Source organism: Didymella exigua (genome assembly GCF_010094145.1).
Source record: "Didymella exigua CBS 183.55 unplaced genomic scaffold M421scaffold_4, whole genome shotgun sequence".
Classification (NCBI taxonomy): Eukaryota; Fungi; Ascomycota; class Dothideomycetes; order Pleosporales; family Didymellaceae; genus Didymella; species Didymella exigua.
This window is the reverse complement of record NW_022984778.1, coordinates 105,122-128,402: the sequence shown is the minus strand read 5'-3', so window position 1 is coordinate 128,402 and position 23,281 is coordinate 105,122. Positions and strand designations below refer to the sequence as shown.

Here is a 23,281-nt window from a genome sequence, read left to right as displayed (position 1 = left end):
GAGTCCAGAATCTCTGCCCTTCTATTGCTCCTTCGTCAGCCTCTCTTTTTCATCGAAGAGCCGCAAAAAAGTCGATTTGTGAGTCGGGACTTCTCTTTTGCATATCGTGCTGCACGCAAGTGCGCTTCTCGTCTCCCGCTTTGCGACCAAGAGGGCATCCGTATCTATTTTTGGTCTGCTCGTGTCTATAGACTGTTGCTTTGCTCGTCAAGGATCCAAGACTGTGCTTCCTGTCAGTGGTGGTATCGACCGTTTGTGTACGAGATCAGATTTTGAGGGCTTGTCTTCTGTTTCCACTTTTCTCAGCGTGCGGAACTTTTTGTGTATTGTGATGCTACTTTTTCGAAGACTATGCGGCGGCAAGTGCAGACCGGTCGCCGAAGATCGCCCGGAAGGCGTGCAGCTTAATGCCTCGATGCTCCTGGCCATCAGACACAATCATTACGCCTCACCCTTGTCATCACCTGCTAGTCTTTATCATTGACAGAGGCCCACAGCCGTCCCATTTCTCGCTCTCTGTCTGTCTGAGTGTGCGACAGACAGGCTTCCTCATCGCTCGCGCGGCGTAAGGGAATGGCCTCACGCCCATAGCCGCTCAAATCACACTCGATGACCAGGTGCTCGACGGACCGAATCGTATTGGCCTGTATTCGACGATGTGATGAACAAGAAAAGGGGGGACGTGATGCCAAGTGGTCTGCGCTGAAGCGCTGAAGGCAGATCAACTCATATTCCATTCTTGTACATCACACAAATTACGACAGTCTTCTACTGGATCGCCCACGGTCGCTAGGAAAGCGATATGTACACACAAAGATTACTTCGGGTATCCATATGACCCATCAGCGGAGACCTTGTGGCCGATCACATCCTCCACGGTCTCGTCAGTAAACTTTAGGTCTTCCTCGATTGGCACGGTGTCCTTAATCTTCAGCAGCATGACCGGAAGCGCGACGACTAGACTGCCAGCCAGTAAGATCCAACACGAAGCAAACAGATTCATGTAAGGTATTTTGTAGTCGTCCAATCGCCAGACGATTGCAGCACCTGCTGATTGAATACCTTTGTAGAAGCCTGCAAAGTTGGCTAGCTTGCGACTGTTGTTGGTAATGGCGCCCATGAACCTACACCTGGTTAGCTAGCGTCGCTATCGGTATGCCGTTATTTTACCAGTACACGCATGTCTGCCATGCTGCGTCGTAAAACCCGTAGGCGATGTACAGGAACATAGGGCCAACGTAACCTTGAGAGGTCCAGTCATACAGGTCTAGCCTTGTCCTCTCGTCCCTTGTATACTTCCTCTGGAAGACGTAGCCTCCGCCCCAAACACCGAAGGTCAGTATGAACATGACAAGCCATGCAATCTTGGCTCTGGTAGTTCTTCGAATATTTGGAGAGTCCAACGCGAAGCCAAAGACAGCAGCGCCGAAGATCTGTGCAAGCCAATATAGTGTGCTGTTGAGAGCACGGGTTCGGATATTGAACCGCGGCAGATTGACATCGTTGAATTGGTAGGTGTAGAACCAATTTGATGCGAAGAACATGGGGAAGAGGAGGATGATATATGGGTCACTCCTGAGTGTCTTCCATAGGCCGAGGATTTCTGACTGCCAGGTCGGATGCTTCATCAGAATGATCTTCGAACCATCCCGGCGCACAACATGCTTTGCATCGGTCAAGGTCCACGACAAGCAGGCGCCGAGGAAGGTCAGGATTATGAAAACCACGTAGGTGGCGTCGCTAATAGCTGCACCATTATCACCGGTCTTCCATTCGGCCATGCCGGGCTTGTCTTCGACGGGGACTTCTTCCAGCTTGGTTGCGTCCTTCGACATATTCATACCGAGGCTGATCTGTGGCCGCGGTCAGCACATGCCCGATCGTTGAAACCCAGAGTCTACTGACGACGCTACCAATGACAGCACCCAGGTTGAAGATGATCCAGAACCAAGAGATGTATCGACCTTTCAGATTTTCAGGAGGATACGACATCATGATCGCACCTTGCGCACTCCACAAAATGCCTGCGCAGCTACCAAGCAGTAGGCCCGAGAAGATGACATAGCCAAGATTTTGGACCTTAGAGAAGCAAAACTGTGCACCGACATAAACACAGTATCCGATGCCGCCAAAGGAAAGGGCTTTCCTGATACCGAGGGTATTGGTGACGGTACCAGCGAAGAAGCCGACTACGGCAAAGGTTGCGTATACGGCACAGTTCGCGGCATTGCTCGCGCGAGCGTCAAATTGCCCTGCTCCACCGATGCCATTGAGAGCATTGAACATTCCTGTCCTTGTCAGTAGGCTGTCATCGCAAGAGTATGGAGAATTCCACCTGGGCAGAGAAAGCAGACAAACGAAACCAAGAGCAGCTGCGCTTCCGGAGAAGCATAACATGGGATGGTGATAGGTCCGAGTTTGAAGTTTCGGTATCTCCAGCCCGAAGGTCTCCCATCATCTGGTGAGTCAAGACGACCGTTCGTGGGTTGGGTGCACAGTCCTGCTGGATGCTTTTCGGTAGTCGTCATGGCGAAATATGTACCTGCAGAATAATTCTCTCGCAGGAACAGCCCTGAAAAAGTACTTGTGGAAACGACGAGATGGTGGTTGAACAAAGACTTCGTTCTAAACGAAGGCACAAGCGTGGCACAAACACTGCGTGGCCTGGGAGACTAGCTTATTTGATGTTATCTGGGGCCACCAGGTCAGCTTGAGCGGAGTGCGTGCATGCATCATGTCCCACGTTCTAAATTCAGTAATCGTGGCACTGTACGTGTACAGCAGAACCTTGGGGCCGTTCTGTTGCGTCACACAAAGCTCTCGGTACTTTCGTTACTATCGCAACCTTTCCGCTAAAGTTGACGTTGCCTGATGTGGGTATCATTGTAATCGTTAGCATTCGACGATTATGATGCTCATGTCATGCAGTGGCATCCGTAAAGAGCTGCAGGGCAACATGTCACAAGGCTGACCTATGGAGCTGAAGTATTATCTTGGGTCGAAATGGAGAGACATGATCTGCAGAACTTTGTGGCGCTTCAGCGACCAGTAGGCCATTAACCTGACTGCGGTTGCGCCTGCGCAGCCATAAGCGACTAACCGCATCCGGGAAACGGTGGGCCAAATACTCTGAATTGCTGTAATTAATCACCGTCTCACCGCACGGTGGCTTATTGACAGTCATTCCAGCCATCCCTGGCTGAGGAGATGATTCTATATCTTTATCGAATCCCACTAAACGACAACTGCAGAAAGGTCGTGTGAGGGGGCGAGAACCACGGTGCGCGCACGTCACATCCGGCGGGCTTCTCCCTGACCGGTTTCCACACTCATGCCCCGCATCTACATTCCAACTCGTCAAGGCTAGTACCCATTGTTCTACATCACGGCCCTTCGACGAACCCAGACACTGCGGTGTTGGCAGAATCGAGTGACCTTTTATCACTTCCATATTGACCGAAGGTCCAGCTACTTCAGTGTGTATTCTGTAACTATCTACACGTTGTTGTGCCTGCGTTCGCGCATAGTTGGCCCGCTTTGTAGCCATCACAAGCCTTTCGCAGCTTGCTACCTCCAGGATCCCTACGAGACATGGCCTCCAAGGCTCCAGGGATACCAATTGGTAGACAAAGGCATTCCATTACGAAACGAGCATCTTCTTCACAGCAAAACGATCACGAGCCAATGCCACATGCGATCGAAAACAACGACTCGGGCGACGATCTTGAAGTTGATCTTGCGAAAGCTGCCTTGGCTACTGGAACAACAGCTTTCGAAGCCCAAAAATGGATGGAAGCTGAGTCACTTCTAGAAGAAGCTCGTCGTGTGCTGGAAACACTTCCAAAGGAACGGCGCACGTTCTGTGACATCTTTGACCTCCATTTCAAGATGTCCATCTGTACATATTACACACAAGACCATGCAACTGCCGAAGAAGCTCTTATAAGCCTTAGTCAACACGAGTTAACTTCCGATGTGCAACAGGAGCGTATGTGCGAGGCTATGCACTTGCTTTCACAGCTGCACATCCGGATGGGTCGAGTTGATATCGCAAAAGAGGAATGTAAAGGGACGTTACAAACAAGGAGACGCCTTCTAGGAAAGCTCAGCGATGCTTCTTTTGAGTCCATGGCGCTTATGGCACATATTTGCGTCCTGCTCGATGATCGTGCCTTGGCCAAAACGTACCTTGCCATGATCTCAGAAGAGAGAAGAGAAATCATACTCAAGAGGCTTGGTATGTCACTAGGTATGGGTATGGGCCATCTAGATTTCTCTACGATCATGTACAGTCAGCCTCTCGAGACCACCTTGTCAGTGACGAAGAGGGAATCTTCCCAACATGCCGTGCCATCGGCAGCAGTAACCACTGCAGACCAGAGCTGGTATCGGCTTCCACCTGCCGTGGCGCATTCCCCGGCGCCTAGTCGGAGCTCCATAGCCACTTCTGTAAGCAGTCCGAACTTTTGGCAGTCACCTCCGAGAAACATGTCTGAGGAAGCAAGCCCTCGCCTACAACAGGTGGGATGGAACACACCTCCTTCATCAACGGCGGGGACTTTCGAAGCCGTAGCTATAATCAATCCAAGAATAGCTCAAAACACGACCGTTGGCAGAGCTGGTACACCTTCTACGACGGTAAATGAGCTTGACATTCGAGAACAAAGACATATGCAATCTTCCATCCCTTCTAAGCCCTTGTCTCGCAAGGACATCCTCGAGAAAGTTGGTTGTCAACCACGAGACAATATTGAGAGAGTGGTCTGCAAAGGCGACCAACAGGGTCTAGCAAAGCTTCTTGACAAGAAGAAAGGCTTCTGGCGAGGCAGTCTGCGCAAGCATTTCCGGCCGGAGCGCGTTACAGCACTACACTTCGCAGCGCTGTTTGGCGAGGTAGACATGGCACGCCACCTAATAGCCACCAACTTCAACGTCAACGAAGTTCCGTTTGGCTACTCCACCAGTCTCACTCCGCTCCATTTCGCCCTCGGTGCGCGGCAAGTCGAGATGGTCCGGTTCCTGATTGCGAATGGTGCAGAACCCGTGGAGCCGGATACTTGGTCCACGCTTGCCAGCCAGCTGATGACACGCTCATGGCTGCTTAAGACATTATCAGACTCCGAGAAGGATGGTGTTGCAGATTGCATCATCGCCATCTTGGAGGTGTTGCTCACGGCAGGATGGCAGATCAATTTGCCACATGGGAAGGTGAAGGACACTGTATTGCATCAAGCTGTTGCCTTCTGGACAGGCTCGTATAAGATGGACTTGGAGGTACGTATGGCTGTCACGCAGTTCCTGTGTAGTAAGGGTGCAGATCCGTTCAGGAAGAATAGTGACGGGGTGACCGCGTGGGATATTGCGAGTGAGAAGGGGCACCAGAACTTACTGAGACTCTTGGATGATACCGGGAGAAGAACAGATGCGGTCAGTATGGAGCGCGTCGAGCTGCCTGGGAATTAGTGAGCACATTGCGAGATGAGCATCTGTAGGAGAAAGCTTCGTTGTCAACGTTTACTTCTCTCATGCATATTCATCGCCTCAGCGGTCAAACAGAAGTGTTTTGCATTGACAGTTGCTATATTTGATTGTTCTTGGTGCGGAAATATTGTAACCCATCTGGAGCAAAAATTGACTTCACCACTAAACAACTCACAAGTCCGTTCTAGGTGCTCCAAGCTGCAAAAAGATCGAATCTCTCCGACGGGGAATCGAACCCCGGCCTCCTGCGAGCTGTTCCTGAGAATGACAAGCAGAAATACTGACCACTATACTATCGAAGATATCCAACTTTAAGTTGGGAAGAGATGTGATCGATGAGGATTCATGGAATTATAGGATATATTATCTAGTTAAAAAATGGTAACTGTCTGGCTACGCCCTGTCTTCGTGGACTGGATTCGGCAATGTGCGGCTCATAAGTGGCCGGCGAGGGAAAACTCTCAAGACCATTCACTCGGCCGAGCGAATCCGTCATCGACCCACATTCACAATGGAAGCTCATCATAAACAATGAAGAATCTGATTCTAGTGACCATCCAGTTCAGATGTACGACTCAATTCCTACGTCAGACCGATGGAGATACCACCCTCTGGAGCTTCTCCGGCAGCCCATTTCCTGAGCCTCCCGAGACCGACCTCTGTACATTCTGACCCTCAAGAATCTGCTGCTCCTCGCTATGCATCATGTGTGCAACATTGACCTTCGGGCCCTTAAACCACTTTCGTGCAGAGACGAACCACCAGACGATCGCTAAAAGCATTGGCACGCCGTAGACAACCGCCGTCCAGTTCATAGCGTCTGCATGCAGATCTGCGCCTGTAACACTAGGAAAGCACAGAATGGGCACCATGAGTATGACGAACGCGGAGGCGACGAAGCCAGTGGGGATCGAGAAACGTCCGAGATTCCATGGGCCGGGGCGGAAGCGGTTGCCGACAAAGAAGACGCGGATGAAGATTGGTGTTGTGAAGGCACTGCTTCTGTTAGTATATCTGCACACACTGAGAAGTCGCGGCGAAACTTACACAAAAGCACCAATGGCGCCGATACTGAACAGCGCGCCAATCGCGAGCTCTCCGCCGAAGATGAGCAGTAGACAAACAATGCCGACTGCACAATTAAGCCACACAGCGTTGACGGGCGTCTGCGTGCGCTTGTTGACCTGCTTCCAGACGTTGCTGAAGGGGAAGCAGTCATCACGCGCGTACGCAAATGTGACTCGACTCGCAGCAATCATGCAGCCCTGGCCCATCGAAAATCCTGCAATGATGGTCAAAGCGAGAATAGCGAGGGTCATCTTCTCGGACATGCACTGCATGAGATACGCAGCGAACGGCTGTCCTAGGTCTGAATTGAGTACGCCATCGATGTCGACAACGGTGTATGCAACTACCAGCTGCAAGAACCACCCGAAGATGCCGCCGGTGGCAGAAGTCAGAACGATGGCGCGTGGAGAAGCCATGTTTGCATTCGAGCACTCTTCTGCAAGATGAAAAGCACTGTCATATCCACTCATTGTCCAGATGACACCGATAAAGCTCATGAGTACAGAGATGCCTGCTGGGAAAGATGTGCCCTCGTAGATCGTGCCCCATACTTCACGAGAAGATGCGAACTTGGGAAGGCCGCGCTCTTCACGGTCTGTGCCGGCTGGGATTAAGATGAGAACGACTATGAGAGCGATGAAGTTGAATGATGATCCACCGGAGTTGATCTGTGCTAGCCAGCGGGTTGGAAGTGAGGACATGACGGCGTGCAAAATCATGATAAAGACCGTCAGCAGAAAGGTTTGGTAATCGGTGGGGATGTAGGTCGGATCGCGGATAGATGCAGCGGCCAGGATCATGGCTGAGATGCCGTAATTTACTGTCTCGTATATCAGATCTTGCCACTCTGACGATTGCTAGATGTGCTGTATACTGACCGGATGGCGCGGCAGTGACCTGAGAAAGCCAGTTACTCCAACCTGTAATCCACGCAGCGAATGGTCCCCAGCCTTGCGGTGCAAGCACTGCCGAAGCATAGTACAGTCCTCCACTTGTTGGCATAGCACTGCATAGCTCTGCCATACTGCAGGCCACGCATTGGATCCCGATCATGGCTATCATCCATCCCCAAACCATACCTGCTAATATCAGCACAAGCGAAACCCAATGGAAGATCATGTCCACGTACCAGCGGTCCCTGCATAGCCCATACCATAGTACAATGTACTCGCGAAACTGGGCAATAGTCCCAGCACCGCAAAGCTCACACAGAACGTGGTAAACAAGCTAAACTCTCGCTTGAATTCACTCTTGTAACCCAACGCTGCTAGAACCCCCTCATCGGGGTTGAATTGATGATTCGGATCATAAGGCACATCGCCATTAGGCAGGACGCTCGTGACTGGCTCGTCCGCAATGGCGCGCTTGTGTATCGATGACATAGCTCAGCATGGATTGGTCCCACGGCACCGGTGCCTGGCTATTCGGCTCGCTGAAACAACGTGGAATTAGCAAAGGCGTTAGGCACGAGCTGAAAAACAGACTGAAAACTGGATGCACAGCTGGACAACAAGCGACGCTGGTATGCATTATATCAAGGTCACTTGCTAATCTTGCTCCTCCCCCCCCCTGTCGTGACTACAAGCCATGAGCGGGGAACGTGAACCGCCGTTTCTCGCAACAGGCGCATGGCGAAGCGCGACCGTGTGGTACGCATGCACGCCTATCTGTCGGGTACAGCGTAAACTTGCCGTGCTTGGGTTGGGCCAGCGAATGATGGCGGAGAGGGCTTGAATGCCTATCTTCGTTATCGTAAGGGGTTGGAGTCGCTAGCGTGGGTGTGGGGAAGAAGCGCACGATTCGCCGTCGATGCAAGCAGTCGCCCAGGCACCTTCCAAGTGCACCCTTGCAGCCACAATAGAATGCCAAACTTGTGAACAAAGAAACTCCGTTACAAACACACGAGGGTTCGTTCAGCTTCGAATGTAGCTGTTGTTGCTGTCATCAGCACGTATTTTGCTATGTAGACTGCTACACTATTGATACGGAATCCCGCCGGTATCTACAAGCTAAGCATCAACTCATTCCGCACGGCTGGACCTGCTCAAAGCGGAAAGGGCTGGGTCTTCTGCGACGATCCTACCCGTGGCTTAGAGTTGGCGATATCCATTCGCTGCACGACAACGTAAGGCGCGTCTCAAACGTTGTGTCAGTTTACTCTGACCTGGATTGGCAGCGTGAAGGGCGTCAAAACATTGTGGGGTAGTATCTTTGCCCCCGCGTCCATAGACACGAACAGCCTCCAACCCAGCAGGAAATGTAAAAATCGATGCTATGACCAAAAGACAGCGCCTAGTCAGCCATGTGCTTGAGCATTACAATTTGGAAGACAACTTGCTGCTCAGTAGTAACTGGTACTAGCAGAATGGGCATGGAAGGCTCCCGGAGCTGTCCTCTGATCTTCGTCTGTGCTGTCTTCCTCCTCGCCCTCAAATGCGTCACTTGGGTCTGGTGGTGCCCTCATGCGGACAAGCGAGACTTCGTCGAGCGCTGGCACAATCCACATCTTCGCTGAGTGGTATTCTCGGCCAGATGGCATGCTTGCTAGCAGCGGCTCCGAAGGCGGAACGAGCTGAATACCGACCTGCAATAGCGTGTTAGCGAGCGATAACTTTCCACTCCATGCTGCCGTCCTTACCGTATCGTTCTGCTTCTCCCATTTCTTCAGAAGCATGTCCACAATTCGGCCTTCCTCGAATTTGCCGGCATCAGTGCCCCATCCCTCACCCTTCTCGATCTTGCGGTCTTCTTTCTTCTCTTGGAAATCCTTCTTGAGCTTTGAGAAACCGAAGGATTTCTTCTGCTGATCTGCACCCAGCGACGTAAAACCCAGTTCCTTTTTAGCACCACGTAACCAGGCAATTCCCTCACCAGTTTTACCACCAGCCTCGGAATCACAGGCTAAGAAACGGCATGCCTTGCCCTTCGCAGTCCTGCGCAGATCGTCGACGTACTTGATCAGATCGTCGCTGACTTTGGAAGACTGACCGAGCATAGCTTGAGCTTTGGCCGCATGCTCTGAGGAGGCAAGACACAATCGGGCGAAGAGATGCGCGCGAACTTTAGGTATCTCGACACCTCTAAACATCCAATCTTTGCTGTCCTTATTCCTGTCTTCTATCACAACAGCCGGGTACGGGTCATCCTTAAGCACCGTAATCAGCGTAGCCTCAGCCATAGTAAGCTCAGCTAACGCGCCCATAACAGATGCTGAGATATCGATCGCAGCAGGCTGAGAATGCCATTGCCCTGATCTGTTGACCAGATATGTGTGGACTGAGTTTGCATCGAGGAAGAGCTTCATAGCAGCTCCAATCGCGATTGCGCGCTGCTCAGGGCTTGGAAGCGTGGCATTGTATAGAGTGTGTAGCTGCGCTCGGGCTTGCAGACTGTAGACATATGCTAGAGTTGAAAGTACGAAGCAGAGCTCGCTCTCAAGGCTTTTGAGCTTTATGCGTGCTGGTTCGCGACCTGGTATCGAAGTGCTGAGGGTTGAGCGCCATTCAACCTCCAACTCTTTGACCAGGACCAGGTCGATTTCCTCCCCGGCGCAAGCTGCACCACTCAGTCCAGCATCGAGTGCGAACAGGTATGGAATGTAGTCGTTGAGTGCGGAAAGGACGGTCGCGAGGTTTGAAGCTTGTGAGGATGGAGGTATGCGCTTGTGGCGTTTGAGGACATCGCGAACTACGCCTCGTGCTGTCGTTGCACAGTTCGGGAGTGAAGGATGTGTGCTGCTGCTGAAGTAATCGGTAAAAGATATGCTGGATGTTGTCGGTAGCGCGAAAGGAAAGGGCATCTTTGTGGTGCGGTGTCTATGGAATGATGCACCCCAGCTTTGGCGGGGTTTCTGAGACGCTAGTATTGGCCGCATCAAATGCGGGCTTGTATCCAATCGACGAATCCATACAGTCAGCTTTGCACCATTAGTGAGTAATGTGCGATGAAATAGCTCATAAGAAAAGAGATCGAACTTGAGAGAAGGGATGGTGTGTGTGGTTTCAAATCAAACCATGCTGTTCATCTTCCTTTGTCTGCCAGGTATATGTACAGGTCTGCCTCTGCAGAATGACATGAGCAACTCCCAGGCTGCACCGCTTATCCGACGCCTGAAACCGTCTCGTCACCAGTGCTTGCGCTGAGATTGATATTTGCGCATGTCTCTTTGTCTGCCCTCCGCTTGTTCTGCTCTCAGATCTCCGGATATCGTATCTCTTGTCTAAGCGGCCGGCTTCGACCCGTTCATGTCGTTGTAGTTCTGCTGCTGGAATAAGTAACCCTTGACCTTGGCGCTCTTCAGCAGCTCGAAGTAGCGCTCTGTGAAGCTTCCGTTAGTAGTGACCTCATTTGACGTAACATCTGAGCTGTACAGTCGCTGCGTCCCCTACTGCTATAGGCAGAGAAGCAGCGATCGCACTCCCAGAATCGAGCGGCCTCGTACCTCTCAGGTGCCCGCACTTCTCCAGGTGGTTGACTCCCTCCCTTCTGTAGCACTTGCCCATCTCTTCCCGGACCAGCCTGGCCATCATACTCTGAACCCACTGCTCGCGGATGATAGCGTCCTGCGCGCCCTTCAGGGCAACGTTGTCCTCGTAGTCGACACCATCGAATGTAGGCGCAACCTTTGGCTTCTTGGCCAGGAACGCAGCGGACTCCGGTGTAGGCATTGCGGCGGCTGGGCGCTGGGTGATGTCGAGAGAAGCGTTTACGAGAGACTCCGAGGAGATTTGCGGGGTGCGGAGCGGTCAATTGGCGGCGGGAATACCTGCACGTTGTCGCGCGGTGCTTTGAGGTCCAGCTTCAATCCAAGCCGAACAAAGCGATTACATAATCTCAGATAATCGCTACCACGATTGGCTTGAGCGACAACATATTTAATCGACAACATCAGATCCTTGGCACTTCCAGTCCCTCATCCAACCTGAGCTGCCAGTCACCAGACTGTTTAACGTCGTAGGGACCTTCCACATGGACGATTTCCCCTCCAGTCCGGACGTTGCTCCCTCTGCTGCATTGAGGTGCTTCCTCCTTGATACTTGAACTGCCATCTCCGGGGTTCGAACTGGATTGCACTTTTGAGGGAGTCTAGAACCTTCAGTCTTTCGTCTCTTTCTTGCTGGCAGACTGCACATAGTCGTTCGAGTCGTCTGGTCTGCAGCGGATGTATCTGGCCGTGAACACATGGTCGAATCGTCGTCGCGACCTCAACGGATCTGGCCTTTCGCCGTTCCTCCGGGTCCATGCTGTCTGCTCTCGAAACCACAGTCGATGTCGTTGATATTGTAGACTCTCTTTGCTGTCTCGAAGGCGATCCTGGAAGGTCAACCGCGACATCATTCGCCGCTTTACAAAACCCAACCGGCATTTCCGAGAACGTGGAGTGACCACAGTGCATGAAGATGTGAAGTCTATAATAGCACATACCGTTCGAAATTTGAAGTGAGTAGATGTGCGGAGTCGCAGTGGTTCCCTCAATGCTGTGAAGTCCTGCTGGTTTGAGGCTCTTTGTTCACTATTAACAGACTACAAACATAGGGAGTCTCTACGCACTGCGAACAAAGCTGGAAGAGTCACAACTTGGCATATCCGTTGTCACGAGGGTCATACGGACGTCAGCTGGAATTGGAGAAGTGGGCCGTGGTAGCGATACATGCTAGCTAACCTTCAGCCTCTCCAGCGATGCTGAGGATTGGAAGATGCAGCTCGAAAGTCAAAAGATAAACAGCATACAGGTCGCGCGGGTAATGTTGTTCAATTCATTTGGTCTACCTCTTGAACTTGGACTAGACGTGGGCGAGCGATCGATTGACCATCGCTGGGCATTTCAAGCCCACTAGCGCCCGTCTGCATGAGCACCAAGCTCCAAGTCCGTTGCAGCGCAACCTTGACAAAAACCACCGGCGAACTGCGGAAACACACACGAACACTCTACGAACAAGCGATCGACGCGCTGGGAATACCAAATTTCTCTCTCATCGACAACACAACATGACCGAACCTACACTAGATGCGGCGGCGCAAGTCGCAGAAACAGAGCCCACGCCCATCACAAATGGCACCACAGCTACCGAGACAGCGGACGTGACAATGACGGACTCGACAGAGGTACCAGTTGCAGCAACCCCAGAAGTCCGACTTTCATCTCTCGTGAATAGGTCCTTGCTGACATGTGTAGTCACAACCCCAAACAGCGCCCCTCCCAGAATCACGACCCGAAGCGGAACCCGAGGTGCAACCAGCACCTACCCCAGCACCCGTCTCAGCACCCACGCCGACACCCGCGCCCGCTGCGCCCGCCTCATCGCGCAACTCACCTCACCCGAGCGGACCACAGCAAGCCCCTACACAGCCAATACCGCACGGCAGCCCGACGCGCGTGTACCTGAACCAGCACGTCACGCCACACCTGCTGGAGGCGATGAAGCATTTGGCGACGAATGAGCCGGAGAAGCCGTTGAAATTCTTGAGCGAATTTCTGGCCATGAAGAGTGCGGAGATTGAGGGTTAAAGCTGTGACAAGAGGGTAGTGAATGAAGTAGTATGCGCATGGGCAGGTCGGCATGAGGTGTGCTGCTAGGCTGCGAGCCGTGACGGGGGATCAAGGAACTCAGCGTTGCAACAAATGGTATGCAATTCATTATCGGAGTTTGGCTTAGATGGACCATCGAAGCAGGGTGCGAGGCGTTTGAATCCACAGATACCCGCTCAGTTTGACAACTACATCACTTGCTAAAGAGAGAAGAAATGCACGAGAATGTGTTTGAATTGAGGTAATGCTTTTCATTCATTCCAGATCATGATTCGGCTCCCTTTCATGGGTAGTCCGTAAAGCATCCATGCCCGTGAAACTCCGTTTGGATATTTTCTACTTCCACGCCCAATCACATCACACTACCCGCGCTTATGCGACCATGGTAGAGGCGGTGGCGGACTCGTACCTCCAGGTAGGGGGGAGGGCGCCGACGGTCTTGTAGTAACGAGAGAGACGGTGGATACGGGACTCAATGAGAATGAGGCGGCTGCGCGGCGTTAGTCTTTTGCTTCTTCCTTCTAGATTCTGTGCCAACATACAACTTGGAGTCCTTGTCCTTGCGGTTGGTGGAAAGGTGCTTGCGGACGGCAACGGCCTTCTTGATGAGCATGTAGAGGTCCTCGGGGATCTCGGGGGCGAGGCCTAATAGCTCCCTGTCAGCTTTGCACTAAACAGAGGCAGTTTTATATAGCGCAACAGATGCTCGCGAGCAGAGCTGTTGTTGACTCGCGCTTCAACAGGGGCATGGTAGCGTACCGTTCGACTTCAAGATACGGAGGATCTTGTTACCGGTGACAACTGCGAAGAGTTAGCGATTGCGCAAACCCGTCTAGAATGCGTATAACTTACCCTTGACCTGGGCAATGCCGTGAGAGTCACGAAGGATCTCGCCAATCTGGGAGGGAGTGGCACCCTTCTTTGCGAGCTTGCCGATCTGCTCAACGACCTGCTCGGGAGTGGTCTTCAACCACGCCGGGGGGTTGCGAGAGTAGGGGACGGCGGAGGCCGATATTCCCTTTCCGTTGCTGTGAAGACGACCCATTTTCGAGGATTTGTACGGCTGTGGTTAGTTCCTGGAACGTGATGAGATTCGAAAGATGTTGCGAGAGTGGGTGCAAGATCAAAATTCGCTTAGGAAGGCGCTAACGGGGTGCTTTGAAGAAATGGCAGGCGCGGACCTTGGCGCTACCGTGCGCCTGCCGACAGACAAAAACTTCGAGCTGCGCGTATCGAACACCACGACACACCAGCAGGTCTTCACTCGTCTCAGTTCCGCACGCTGTGCGAGGCACAGTCCAATGTGATGATGTTGTTCTCTGAGTTTGGGTTGATCCGTGTGATACACCAGGTACGCTTTCTCGACTCGCTCTTCCTCCCCGCACAATGATGATTTCTCGATGCTCTTTCTGGCACCTCTTATATCAGTCCCTTTAAGGACGATGCATTCAACTCGACTATTCTGAAACTCTTGCAATTACGCACATTTCTGGCTTCTCAACGGAGTACGAACAGCCACTAATTGCTTGACAGATTTGATCTTAGCCAGGGAATTTCGACCACTGTTCTTTGCGTTGTAGACTTCACTTCTGGGAGTCACGAAGCAGACAGCCGTGCTTTCGAATCGCGTTGGTAAAAGTACCCTGAAGACTGTAGATAAAAGGTGCGGTGCAGGGTTCACCTGCGTGCAGCAATTGCCTCCTGCGAGGCTACTTCCTCGTGTCCTCACGCATCGTACGAGTGCCACGCAAAGCATGGCCAAGCATGCTCTTTACGTGCGCGACTCTCACACTCTCCACTCAGCAAAACGCTATCTTCGCATACTCTCCGCCATACCGCATTACTCAAGGTGTACACTTTACAAACGTATCCAACATGAAGCATGTTCTATACCTCGCAGCCACTGTCCCTTTCGCATACAGCAGGACTGCCGGCCAGCTCTGTGCTGGTACAGCCGAGCGTGCTTCAGATGGCAACTAGTATTGCTCTGAAGTATTGGCCATCACATACAACAACATCAGTCAACCTGGTGCATACAACCGTACTACCTATGTGGACTCCGGTACAGGTCTCTGTGGCCATGAGACGGTTCGATATCCTTCGACAGGGTCGCTCACACCATTGTTTGGCGAGGTAGTCATTACGAACATACGTAGTCAGCACTGATGTTGACAAAACCTGCAGGTCTCGATGCACCTTCGCGGTCCCATGAACATTTCTCAGCTCGCTGTGTACCAACTGCCCAGCGAGGCTTTTAAGATGAGAAAGCGAAGTACAGTACCTTTCTACAACCGACGGCGGGTGCTAAAGCAGCGAGACCGCCACTATGACAATATGAACGAGACACAGCCACTTAACAAGCGAACGTGGACCACTACTATCAACTGCAGCTCTGTAACTACTACAACTTCGACCGTCACCGTGACAAGTTGTGCAAGTACTCTAAGCAGCGCCTCTACAACACTGCCGAATACCACCTATGTCGGTCCTCCTCTACCTTGTTTACCCACCCCGGATATGACACCTACAATCACCGATACTCAAAATACATCGATCGTCAATCTGTCAAGCTCCAACTATGCATATCAAAGGCCACCTATTGTCACCCAGAACCTTGAACGCCACCCGAACTTCGCTTTGAAGTCCAGTCCTACCCAGTTTCCAAGTTCAAGAACCGGCGATGCAGAGGTCCACAAAAGAGCTGCAGCGTGGGACCGTGTTGCGTACTATACGTCAGCAGCCCCTGCTGAGGCCACGGGTTTTTCTTTCCTTGCCAATCTAGGTGATCCACGACAATCTGGGACCTTTGACTAGTACGCTCTCTTGGCGAACGTTCGGCAACATGCTAACCAGACATAGTGCCTTCGGTAACTCGCTGAGCTTCGTCACTCCTGCTGGCAACAAAGTCTCACCGGGGAGCGAGCCCTTCGACGGCACTCTCGACACCTCGGAGTACGAGATTGCAGTCTTCTCCGACAGAGAATGCGACATCAACTGCCCGTACTGGCGGCCCAATGCCACCTCCCACTACGCCTGGTCAGGATCCTCGAAAGCGTTCTTCATAGAGTTCCAGATGGATCACTACCAAAATCGCGGCAGCGACTATGGCCTCATATCCGACGCTCCGGCCTGGTGGTTCCTCAATGCCGCCATACCTCGCGTCCTCCAGTATGGCAATGACCGCAACAACATACCCTGCTCCTGTTGGTCGACTGGCTGTGGAGAGTTTGACGCTTTCGAGATCCTTGGCAATGGAGAGGAGAGAGCGAAGAGCACTATGCATCGACAGGGGAACCTTGAAGGAGGTGATTCGAACTACTTCAAGAGACCGGTGGGGAGGACGCTAAAGTTCGCCGTGATTTGGCATTTCCCGCATATCACTGCGAGGGTGCTGGATGATGATTTTGAGTTTACGGAAGCTTTGACGGAGGATCAGATTGATGCTCTTGTGGCGTATGATCCGGATAGCTGGGTACACTCGTTATTTCCTATCGGCGACTGAGGGTGGTCCTGAGACTTGAAGCTGCCACCAAGAAATATCTATACCGACATATAGAGCATATGGTAATTCACGCAGTCCTCACCTCAGTCGTTTTTGCAAGACGATTGGCAAACACATGTTGATTTTGTTGCTTGATTACCTGAACGGTACACATCTGTTCAATCCTTGCCAACTCTTCCGACACTGATTTGATGACAAAGGCCAGTTCGTACGAAAGGTCGGACGTATCATCTGATGATCACCGTAGGAATGAATCAGTGCACCCTCGAAGACTATGCGACGGTGGAAACAAAAGCACATGCACTATTCCTGGTGTTACTTGCGAGAAGTTGTCGGTTTGATCTCAGCGACTTTTGGCAGGGTGCTAGCAAAGACGTGAACGTTGCCTCGGTGCACCAACTATGTGTTGAAGCGACAGTATTGAAGCGCACTGGCAAGCCGCTTTCGATTCGCTACCATCTCGCACGGAACGCCCGATCTGTCGAAGTACTCCGAATGGCGGAGTTCATGCAGCGCAAGCGTTGGGTGGCGATGACTCGCGCGGCATGTGCTTTCCCAAGAGAGTGCCAGAAACCGAGGTCTGTGAAAGACCTGCCGCATCCCGAGCAATCACGACCACATCATCACACACTTCCACACGACCCTGACGCCTCCTTTTTCATTCTTGATACCCTTTTCTTTAATTCTGCAGCGCGCGATTCTGTCCACCGTTCTCGTCAACCTACTTCGTCATCCACTGCGCACCCCGGCGAACCCCGCAAACCCGCTTCGACAGGCCGGATCCGCGTTTCCCAGCCTTTGACGTCGGTAGGCCACCCGGCCTCAGCGATATCAGCAGCGCGCTCCACCATAACAATCGGCCGGCGCTCGACGGAGTGGTGAGGGGACACATTTCCAAAAATGTCTGCGCCATCGCCGCCAAAGCCCTGGGAGACAAGCGGAGGCGCAACGAGTGCCTCGGTTGGTGAGTGGCCGGAGATGCAATCTGTGCCGATCGCCTCTAACAGAATCACAGGCCTCACAGGGTCTAGCACGACAACACCAGCAGCATCGTCAGCGGGCGCACCGCCGCCCCTCCCGTCAGTGCCAGATTCGCTCAGCACAGTCGCAAACAGGAACGCATCGACATATTCGAACATGAACCGAGGCTACGGTGCCTCGCCATACGGCGGCGGCTACAGCAGCTATTCCTCACCGTACGGAATGGGCGGCATGGGCTCGATGGGCTCGATGGGCTCGATGTACGGCGGTGGTTACGGCGGGGGATACGGCGGAATGTATGGTGGGATGGGCGGCATGGGGATGGGTGGCATGTACGGCGGCATGGGCATGCCTGGCGACCCGAACAACCCGCAGAGCCTCACACAGTCGTTCAGCCAGAGCACACAAGCGACCTTTCAGCTGATCGAGAACATTGTTGGCGCATTCGGAGGATTCGCACAGATGCTTCAGAGTACATATATGGCGACACATTCGTCCTTCTTTGGTATGTGTGATCTTGGACAAGCAGCTGAGCACAGCTAACACATGATAGCCATGGTGTCAGTTGCTGAACAGTTCGGCAACCTACGACAAACGCTCGGCTCGGTGCTGGGAATCTACACGGTGATGCGGTGGATACGGACAGCCTTTGCGAAACTCACAGGACGACCCATGCCAGCAGATGCAATGGGCCTGACACCCGCAGGATTTCACGCGTTCACAGGAAAGCTACCTGATGGCTCACCTGCGCCACCAAAACCCTCGAAGAAACCGTTCTTCTTCTTCATTGCCGCCGTATTCGGTCTGCCATATCTGATGGGTAAGCTCATCAAGGCGCTGGCACGATCGCAAGAGGAGGCTGAAAAGCGACGAATGCTGGAGAACCCACAGGCCGCGGCAATCGACCCCAACAAGCTCGAGTTCTGCCGCGCGCTGTACGACTTCACACCTGACGCAAACATGTCAGGAATGGACTTGGCGGTCAAGAAGGGCGACATGGTCGCAGTTTTGAGCAAGAGTGATCCGATGGGCAACACATCAGAGTGGTGGAAGTGCCGCTCACGAGACGGAAGGATGGGATACCTCCCCGGTATCTACCTCGAGACCATCCAGCGCAAGCAGCCTGCGCAGATCACAAGCGGAAGCCAGGCCGGTAGCTCAGCAGGTAGCAGGACGCAGACTATGACCAGCAGTAGCGCCACAAGCCGGACCGCTACCATGACCGGCAAGCCAGTCGAGGGCCCCAAAATTGAGGGTAAAGCTGGTGATATGGGAGTGGAGAGCTTCCAGAAGGGTGCTTTTTACTCTTGATTCTCTCCTCGATATTCGCTCTGGCGTTTCTTTCTTTCTTTGTATATTGCAATGTCGTGCGTAAGTAAGCGCGTTGGTCTCATACTGGGCACTGGCCATCTTGAGTTGTATATTGATAGCTGGGAAAAGCAACGCAAGGCGCATGGCTTTTGGTTTGATTAGAGATATCACGGCACAAGATATGATGTACAGCTTCTCCAGCTCAAATAACTATTTCACTCGTTTGCCCTGAAGTGGTCGCCAAGCCGGCATTGCTGTGAGTGGTCAGGAAAGAGGTTCCATCATGCGGATCGAGACTTGGAGCTCAAGCTCCGTACCTTGCGCACGACATCCGGAATCATTCAAGCACCACAGTCTATTACACCTAATCCTGGGCACTCTCACTTGCCTCAAGTTTGACATTGTCACTCTGAAATATCAAATCTGCTTCCCTTCCACGTCTGTCAGGTGCACGCGCCCGCCCCTCCCCCACCTCAGCAGGCGGTAGCTGCCGTTTACTCCACAAACATAAGCCCAACAGCCACAACAGCGTACAGCAGTTGTCAACATCCACTCCAAACTATCATTTCCGGACCACATCTTTACACTAGTCTATCATGTTCGCATCTAGGCGGCTAAGCAAGGTAAAGCGCCACGAGCCGAGGCTCGCGGACTCAAGACTATTCACATCACTGGGCGTTGCTAACTTGTGCGTAGGAGCTTACAAAGGTATAACGACCTGAACAGCCGCCTTACGACTATCCAGATCTCCAACACACACGGCAACGTCATACCATATGCTGACTGCGTGATGTAGATGCAGGGTCAGCTTCCGCTTGGAATAACTCTAGTCTCAGCGGACAATTTCGAGACTTGGTTCGTCGACATTCAGGTTATCGATCCAAATCCCCTCTACGCAAATGAGACGTACAGGCTCAAGTTCATGTTCAGCCAGAACTACCCAATCGAGGTGCGCCTCTTCCTCTTTTAACACGCCTGCGTCGCAATTACCAGAGCTTGCGCTGTCTTGCAGGCAATGATAGCTGACCGTATACCAGCCGCCCGAAGTAGTCTTCGTCAAGGACGACGCGCACCCAATACCGTGGCACCCGCACATCTACACCAACGGCATCATCTGCCTCGACCTTCTCGACCGATCCGGCTGGAGCCCTGTGCACAACGTGGAGAGCGTCTGCGTCAGTCTGCAGAGCATGCTCACGAGCAACACGAAGAAGGAGCGGCCTCCAGGAGACGATAACTTTGTCAGGTACAACAGGCAGAGGCCGAGGGATCTCAACTTTGTCTTTCACGACAATCAGGTCTGAATCAGGTCTGAAGGTCTCCATGACGGGGAAAAGCAAATCATATGCAAGGCGTACGGTACATTGGTTTGGTGAACGGCGTTCCTCATTCAAGGTCTGAGGATCATTGCCTCGAATCAAACGACCATGGGGTTATTTGGCAACAGGAGCTCGAACACCCAAGACTATACCCATCAATGAACAATTCATCTTTACGAATCTTGAACAGACGTGTTCCAGGGTCTTACACATCACAAGGCAAACGCGTGCTGAGTGAATCAACCACAGGAGATAAAGACATGCCACACCAGCGTTCCACTACCGCTTTCAGCCTGTCAGATCAGCCTGGACCCCGCCCGTATCACTCATGAGCAAGGAGCCGCAACTCGCCTCGGTTGTCAATAGTCAGCTATCGATAGGCTTGATTCGGCGAATAATTTTTGCGGTTGATGTCTTGGCAAGAATCGCTGTTCGGGCAGTTTGGCGCTATGCGGGCGAGCCGCCCACAATTTTTCAGTCTATAAGCGTGTGTGAAAAGCTCCCACCGCCTCCTACCTCCCTCCACTACTCCTCTCTCCCAAAAGTTTTTCAGGTCGTTCCTGTAAAATATATTCAATATGAGCGACGAAGTTTACGAGGGTGCCATTGGCATCGATCTTGGTGCGCACACTCGAATGTCAAAAATTACCCCACAATGGCTTGCTAACTTTTGCGAAAGGCACAACCTACTCTTGCGTTGCCAACTACGAGGGCACCAATGTCGAGATCAGTATGCGCCCACCCGTCTGAGACCTCCAGCATCACTGTCTAACGATTTTGCCTACAGTCGCCAACGAGCAGGGTAGCTTTACCACTCCCTCGTTCGTCTCGTTCACAAGCGAGGAGCGTCTCATCGGTGAGGCGGCCAAGAACCAGGCTGCTATGAACCCCGAAAACACCGTCTTCGACGTCAAGTAAGTTCTATGCTTGTCAAGCAATGCACACGAGCAATTTGCTGACCATTTCAGGCGTCTCATTGGTCGCCGCTTCGACGACGAGACTGTCAAGAAGGACGTCCAGTCATGGCCCTTCAAGATCGTCGCTCAGGGCGACTCCCCCATGGTCCAGGTCGAGTACCTCGGTGAGACCAAGCAGTTCTCTCCCCAGGAGATCTCTGCCATGGTCCTCGTCAAGGTACGTACTTTGTGCGAAGTAATAGCTTGGACGCGCACACTGACTCTCTCAATAGATGAAGGAGATCGCTGAGACCAAGCTCGGCATGAAGGTCGAGAAGGCCGTCATCACCGTCCCCGCCTACTTCAACGACAACCAGCGTCAGGCCACCAAGGACGCCGGTGCCATCGCTGGTCTTAACGTCCTCCGAATCATCAACGAGCCTACCGCCGCCGCTATCGCCTACGGTCTCGGTTCCGGCAAGTCCGAGAAGGAGAGGAACGTCCTCATCTACGATCTTGGTGGTGGAACTTTCGATGTTTCCCTCCTTCACATCCAGGGTGGTGTCTTCACCGTCAAGGCCACCGCTGGTGACACGCACTTGGGCGGAAGTGACTTTGACACTGCCCTCCTCGACCACTTCAGAAAGGAGATCCTCCGCAAGACCAAGAAGGTATAGTGACTACGTCCAGGGTTCCAGCTCAGCCTCTAACTTACCTAGGACATCTCCGGCGATGCCCGTGCCCTTCGTCGTCTCCGAACTGCTTGCGAGCGTGCCAAGCGTACTCTCTCCAACGCCACACAGACCACTGTTGAGATCGACTCACTGTTCGACGGTGAGGACTTCAATGCCAACATCACTCGTGCTCGTTTCGAGGACCTGAACCAGAAGGCTTTCGCCGGCACTCTCGAGCCCGTTGCCCAGGTTCTCAAGGATGCCGCTATTGACAAGAGCAAGGTTGACGAGATCGTCCTTGTCGGTGGTTCCACCCGTATCCCCAAGATCCAGAAGCTCCTCAGCGACTTCTTCGGTGGCAAGAAGCTCGAGAAGAGCATCAACCCCGACGAGGCTGTTGCCTACGGTGCTGCCGTCCAGGCCGGTATCCTTTCCGGAAAGGCTACCTCCGCCGAGACTGCTGACCTCCTCCTTCTCGACGTCGTTCCCCTCTCCCTTGGTGTCGCCATGGAGGGCAACATCTTCGCTCCCGTCGTTCCCCGTGGACAAACTGTGCCCACTATCAAGAAGCGCACATTTACGACAGTTGCTGATAAGTGTGTATCCACGAAATTGCATTTTTGAAAATATACTGACTTCCTCCTAGCCAGCAGACCGTTCAGTTCCCCGTCTTCCAGGGTGAGCGTGTCAACTGTGAGGATAACACCTCCCTCGGAGAGTTCACTCTCGCTCCCATCCCTCCCATGAAGGCTGGTGATGCCGTCCTCGAGGTCGTCTTCGAGGTCGACGTCAACGGTATTCTGAAGGTCACCGCCACTGAGAAGACCTCCGGTCGCAGCGCCAACATCACCATCTCCAACGCCGTCGGTAAGCTCTCGTCGACCGACATCGAGAACATGATCAACGACGCCGCCAAGTTCAAGAGCTCCGACGAGGCTTTCTCCAAGAAGTTCGAGGGCAGGCAACAGCTCGAGTCCTACATCTCCCGCGTCGAAGAGATGGTCTCGGACCCTACTACCGCTATCCGCCTCAAGCGCGGCCAGAAGGAGAAGATCGAGGCTGCTCTCTCCGACGCCATGGCCCAGCTCGAGGTCGAGGACTCTTCCGCCGAAGACCTCAAGAAGAAGGAGCTTGCGCTGAAGCGCGTCGTCACCAAGGCTTTCTCCACCCGATAAACGTGGACGCTTGGATGACAGGGATGTCGGGCAAGACTGGCCGCAGGTGCAAGGGGCATATACCCAGACTGCTCGCTGCCTCGTGCGCCGGCGCTGCGAACGGAGTTTCAGTGTTTTGCAGCATTTCACGATAGACTTTGTGTGTTTGGTTCCTACCTCCTTTTCTCCTTCCTACGGGCATTTATGGGACGCAAAAGTCTTTCATGTACTTCTCACGACGATGCCCTGACGAATAATGGATGTCTCGCACAATGAGCTCGCGAAAAGGTACAACCCAGAGCGAAGGAAAGGAAAGTTGAATGAACGTTCGATGTTACAATTGCCACTCCATCGTGATGCCATGTA

General features: G+C 52.8%; 12 protein-coding genes and 1 non-coding gene across 13 annotated transcripts; 6 read left to right on the top strand and 7 right to left on the bottom strand.

The window, feature by feature from the left end:
* Nucleotides 1–715: 715 nt before the first annotated feature.
* M421DRAFT_416762 (uncharacterized protein) lies at nt 716–2,624 on the bottom strand. The gene is made up of 3 exons (XM_033591190.1): nt 2,338–2,624; nt 1,906–2,290; nt 716–1,853 (listed from the first exon to the last, which is right to left on the bottom strand). Exons 1-3 carry the CDS (start codon nt 2,526–2,528, stop codon nt 1,167–1,169), a joined length of 1,263 nt encoding a protein of 420 aa, XP_033452279.1. The 5' UTR covers nt 2,529–2,624; the 3' UTR covers nt 716–1,166.
* A 567-nt stretch (nt 2,625–3,191) lies between these two features.
* M421DRAFT_416760 (ankyrin) lies at nt 3,192–5,541 on the top strand. The gene has a single exon (XM_033591189.1). It carries the CDS (start codon nt 3,592–3,594, stop codon nt 5,461–5,463), a length of 1,872 nt encoding a protein of 623 aa, XP_033452278.1. The 5' UTR covers nt 3,192–3,591; the 3' UTR covers nt 5,464–5,541.
* Nucleotides 5,542–5,696: 155 nt separating this feature from the next.
* On the bottom strand, nt 5,697–5,783 carry M421DRAFT_t18. The gene has a single exon. It is a non-coding gene; the product is annotated as a tRNA-Asp (tRNA).
* Nucleotides 5,784–6,030: 247 nt separating this feature from the next.
* Nucleotides 6,031–8,378, bottom strand: M421DRAFT_416759 (amino acid permease). The gene is made up of 5 exons (XM_033591188.1): nt 8,347–8,378; nt 7,679–8,291; nt 7,428–7,628; nt 6,529–7,369; nt 6,031–6,477 (listed from the first exon to the last, which is right to left on the bottom strand). The coding sequence occupies exons 2-5, from the start codon at nt 7,929–7,931 to the stop codon at nt 6,069–6,071; spliced, it is 1,704 nt and encodes a 567-aa protein (XP_033452277.1). The 5' UTR covers nt 7,932–8,291; nt 8,347–8,378; the 3' UTR covers nt 6,031–6,068.
* A 162-nt stretch (nt 8,379–8,540) lies between these two features.
* On the bottom strand, nt 8,541–10,457 carry M421DRAFT_416758 (pH-response regulator protein palC). Its single transcript, XM_033591187.1, has 2 exons — nt 9,188–10,457; nt 8,541–9,133 (listed from the first exon to the last, which is right to left on the bottom strand). Exons 1-2 carry the CDS (start codon nt 10,346–10,348, stop codon nt 8,891–8,893), a joined length of 1,404 nt encoding a protein of 467 aa, XP_033452276.1. The 5' UTR covers nt 10,349–10,457; the 3' UTR covers nt 8,541–8,890.
* A 338-nt stretch (nt 10,458–10,795) lies between these two features.
* M421DRAFT_48089 (uncharacterized protein) lies at nt 10,796–11,216 on the bottom strand (the record flags this gene model as incomplete). Its single annotated transcript, XM_033594737.1, has 2 exons — nt 10,796–10,866; nt 10,991–11,216. Coding segments are annotated over 2 exons (297 nt in total), but the record flags the coding sequence as incomplete, so codon positions are not given.
* Nucleotides 11,217–11,458: 242 nt separating this feature from the next.
* M421DRAFT_416756 (uncharacterized protein) lies at nt 11,459–12,029 on the bottom strand. The gene has a single exon (XM_033591186.1). The coding sequence runs from the start codon at nt 11,912–11,914 to the stop codon at nt 11,495–11,497; it is 420 nt and encodes a 139-aa protein (XP_033452274.1). The 5' UTR covers nt 11,915–12,029; the 3' UTR covers nt 11,459–11,494.
* Nucleotides 12,030–12,537: 508 nt separating this feature from the next.
* On the top strand, nt 12,538–13,057 carry M421DRAFT_89411 (uncharacterized protein; the record flags this gene model as incomplete). The annotated part of the gene is made up of 2 exons (XM_033597764.1): nt 12,538–12,654; nt 12,725–13,057. 2 exons carry the CDS (start codon nt 12,538–12,540, stop codon nt 13,055–13,057), a joined length of 450 nt encoding a protein of 149 aa, XP_033452273.1.
* A 393-nt stretch (nt 13,058–13,450) lies between these two features.
* On the bottom strand, nt 13,451–14,123 carry M421DRAFT_54384 (40S ribosomal protein S13; the record flags this gene model as incomplete). Its single annotated transcript, XM_033595219.1, has 4 exons — nt 13,451–13,568; nt 13,621–13,723; nt 13,838–13,879; nt 13,931–14,123. 4 exons carry the CDS (start codon nt 14,121–14,123, stop codon nt 13,451–13,453), a joined length of 456 nt encoding a protein of 151 aa, XP_033452272.1.
* Nucleotides 14,124–14,842: 719 nt separating this feature from the next.
* M421DRAFT_402792 (uncharacterized protein) lies at nt 14,843–16,660 on the top strand (the record flags this gene model as incomplete). Its single annotated transcript, XM_033590245.1, has 4 exons — nt 14,843–15,026; nt 15,072–15,211; nt 15,263–15,891; nt 15,938–16,660. 4 exons carry the CDS (start codon nt 14,843–14,845, stop codon nt 16,578–16,580), a joined length of 1,596 nt encoding a protein of 531 aa, XP_033452271.1. The 3' UTR covers nt 16,581–16,660.
* Nucleotides 16,661–17,162: 502 nt separating this feature from the next.
* Nucleotides 17,163–19,101, top strand: M421DRAFT_416751 (uncharacterized protein). Its single transcript, XM_033591185.1, has 3 exons — nt 17,163–17,544; nt 17,596–18,066; nt 18,115–19,101. The coding sequence occupies exons 1-3, from the start codon at nt 17,481–17,483 to the stop codon at nt 18,870–18,872; spliced, it is 1,293 nt and encodes a 430-aa protein (XP_033452270.1). The 5' UTR covers nt 17,163–17,480; the 3' UTR covers nt 18,873–19,101.
* Nucleotides 19,102–19,328: 227 nt separating this feature from the next.
* On the top strand, nt 19,329–20,379 carry M421DRAFT_416749 (ubiquitin conjugating enzyme). Its single transcript, XM_033591184.1, has 4 exons — nt 19,329–19,495; nt 19,569–19,580; nt 19,669–19,821; nt 19,910–20,379. Exons 1-4 carry the CDS (start codon nt 19,469–19,471, stop codon nt 20,174–20,176), a joined length of 459 nt encoding a protein of 152 aa, XP_033452269.1. The 5' UTR covers nt 19,329–19,468; the 3' UTR covers nt 20,177–20,379.
* Nucleotides 20,380–20,660: 281 nt separating this feature from the next.
* M421DRAFT_416748 (heat shock protein SSB1) lies at nt 20,661–23,277 on the top strand. The gene is made up of 7 exons (XM_033591183.1): nt 20,661–20,812; nt 20,871–20,921; nt 20,979–21,105; nt 21,160–21,325; nt 21,381–21,758; nt 21,807–22,357; nt 22,408–23,277. Exons 1-7 carry the CDS (start codon nt 20,770–20,772, stop codon nt 22,934–22,936), a joined length of 1,845 nt encoding a protein of 614 aa, XP_033452268.1. The 5' UTR covers nt 20,661–20,769; the 3' UTR covers nt 22,937–23,277.
* The last annotated feature ends 4 nt before the right edge of the window (nt 23,278–23,281 follow it).

Coding starts and splice junctions, on each gene's coding strand:
- M421DRAFT_416751 (XM_033591185.1), top strand. CDS start 17,481: ATGTCTGCGCCATCGCCGCCAAAGCCCTGGGAGACAAGCGGAGGCGCA. Junction 17,545..17,595: donor CGCAACGAGTGCCTCGGTTG/GTGAGTGGCCGG, acceptor ACAGAATCACAG/GCCTCACAGGGTCTAGCACG. Junction 18,067..18,114: donor GACACATTCGTCCTTCTTTG/GTATGTGTGATC, acceptor AACACATGATAG/CCATGGTGTCAGTTGCTGAA.
- M421DRAFT_416758 (XM_033591187.1), bottom strand. CDS start 10,348: ATGCCCTTTCCTTTCGCGCTACCGACAACATCCAGCATATCTTTTACC. Junction 9,134..9,187: donor GGGAGAAGCAGAACGATACG/GTAAGGACGGCA, acceptor ACGCTATTGCAG/GTCGGTATTCAGCTCGTTCC.
- M421DRAFT_416759 (XM_033591188.1), bottom strand. CDS start 7,931: ATGTCATCGATACACAAGCGCGCCATTGCGGACGAGCCAGTCACGAGC. Junction 7,629..7,678: donor GGGCTATGCAGGGACCGCTG/GTACGTGGACAT, acceptor TGATATTAGCAG/GTATGGTTTGGGGATGGATG. Junction 7,370..7,427: donor GGTCACTGCCGCGCCATCCG/GTCAGTATACAG, acceptor TATACGAGACAG/TAAATTACGGCATCTCAGCC.
- M421DRAFT_416748 (XM_033591183.1), top strand. CDS start 20,770: ATGAGCGACGAAGTTTACGAGGGTGCCATTGGCATCGATCTTG. Junction 21,759..21,806: donor TCCTCCGCAAGACCAAGAAG/GTATAGTGACTA, acceptor TAACTTACCTAG/GACATCTCCGGCGATGCCCG. Junction 22,358..22,407: donor TTTACGACAGTTGCTGATAA/GTGTGTATCCAC, acceptor ACTTCCTCCTAG/CCAGCAGACCGTTCAGTTCC.
- M421DRAFT_416756 (XM_033591186.1), bottom strand. CDS start 11,914: ATGCCGGTTGGGTTTTGTAAAGCGGCGAATGATGTCGCGGTTGACCTT.
- M421DRAFT_416749 (XM_033591184.1), top strand. CDS start 19,469: ATGTTCGCATCTAGGCGGCTAAGCAAG. Junction 19,822..19,909: donor GCCAGAACTACCCAATCGAG/GTGCGCCTCTTC, acceptor ACCGTATACCAG/CCGCCCGAAGTAGTCTTCGT.
- M421DRAFT_416762 (XM_033591190.1), bottom strand. CDS start 2,528: ATGACGACTACCGAAAAGCATCCAGCAGGACTGTGCACCCAACCCACG. Junction 2,291..2,337: donor TTTGTCTGCTTTCTCTGCCC/AGGTGGAATTCT, acceptor ACTGACAAGGAC/AGGAATGTTCAATGCTCTCA. Junction 1,854..1,905: donor GTGCTGTCATTGGTAGCGTC/GTCAGTAGACTC, acceptor CCGCGGCCACAG/ATCAGCCTCGGTATGAATAT.
- M421DRAFT_416760 (XM_033591189.1), top strand. CDS start 3,592: ATGGCCTCCAAGGCTCCAGGGATACCAATTGGTAGACAAAGGCATTCC.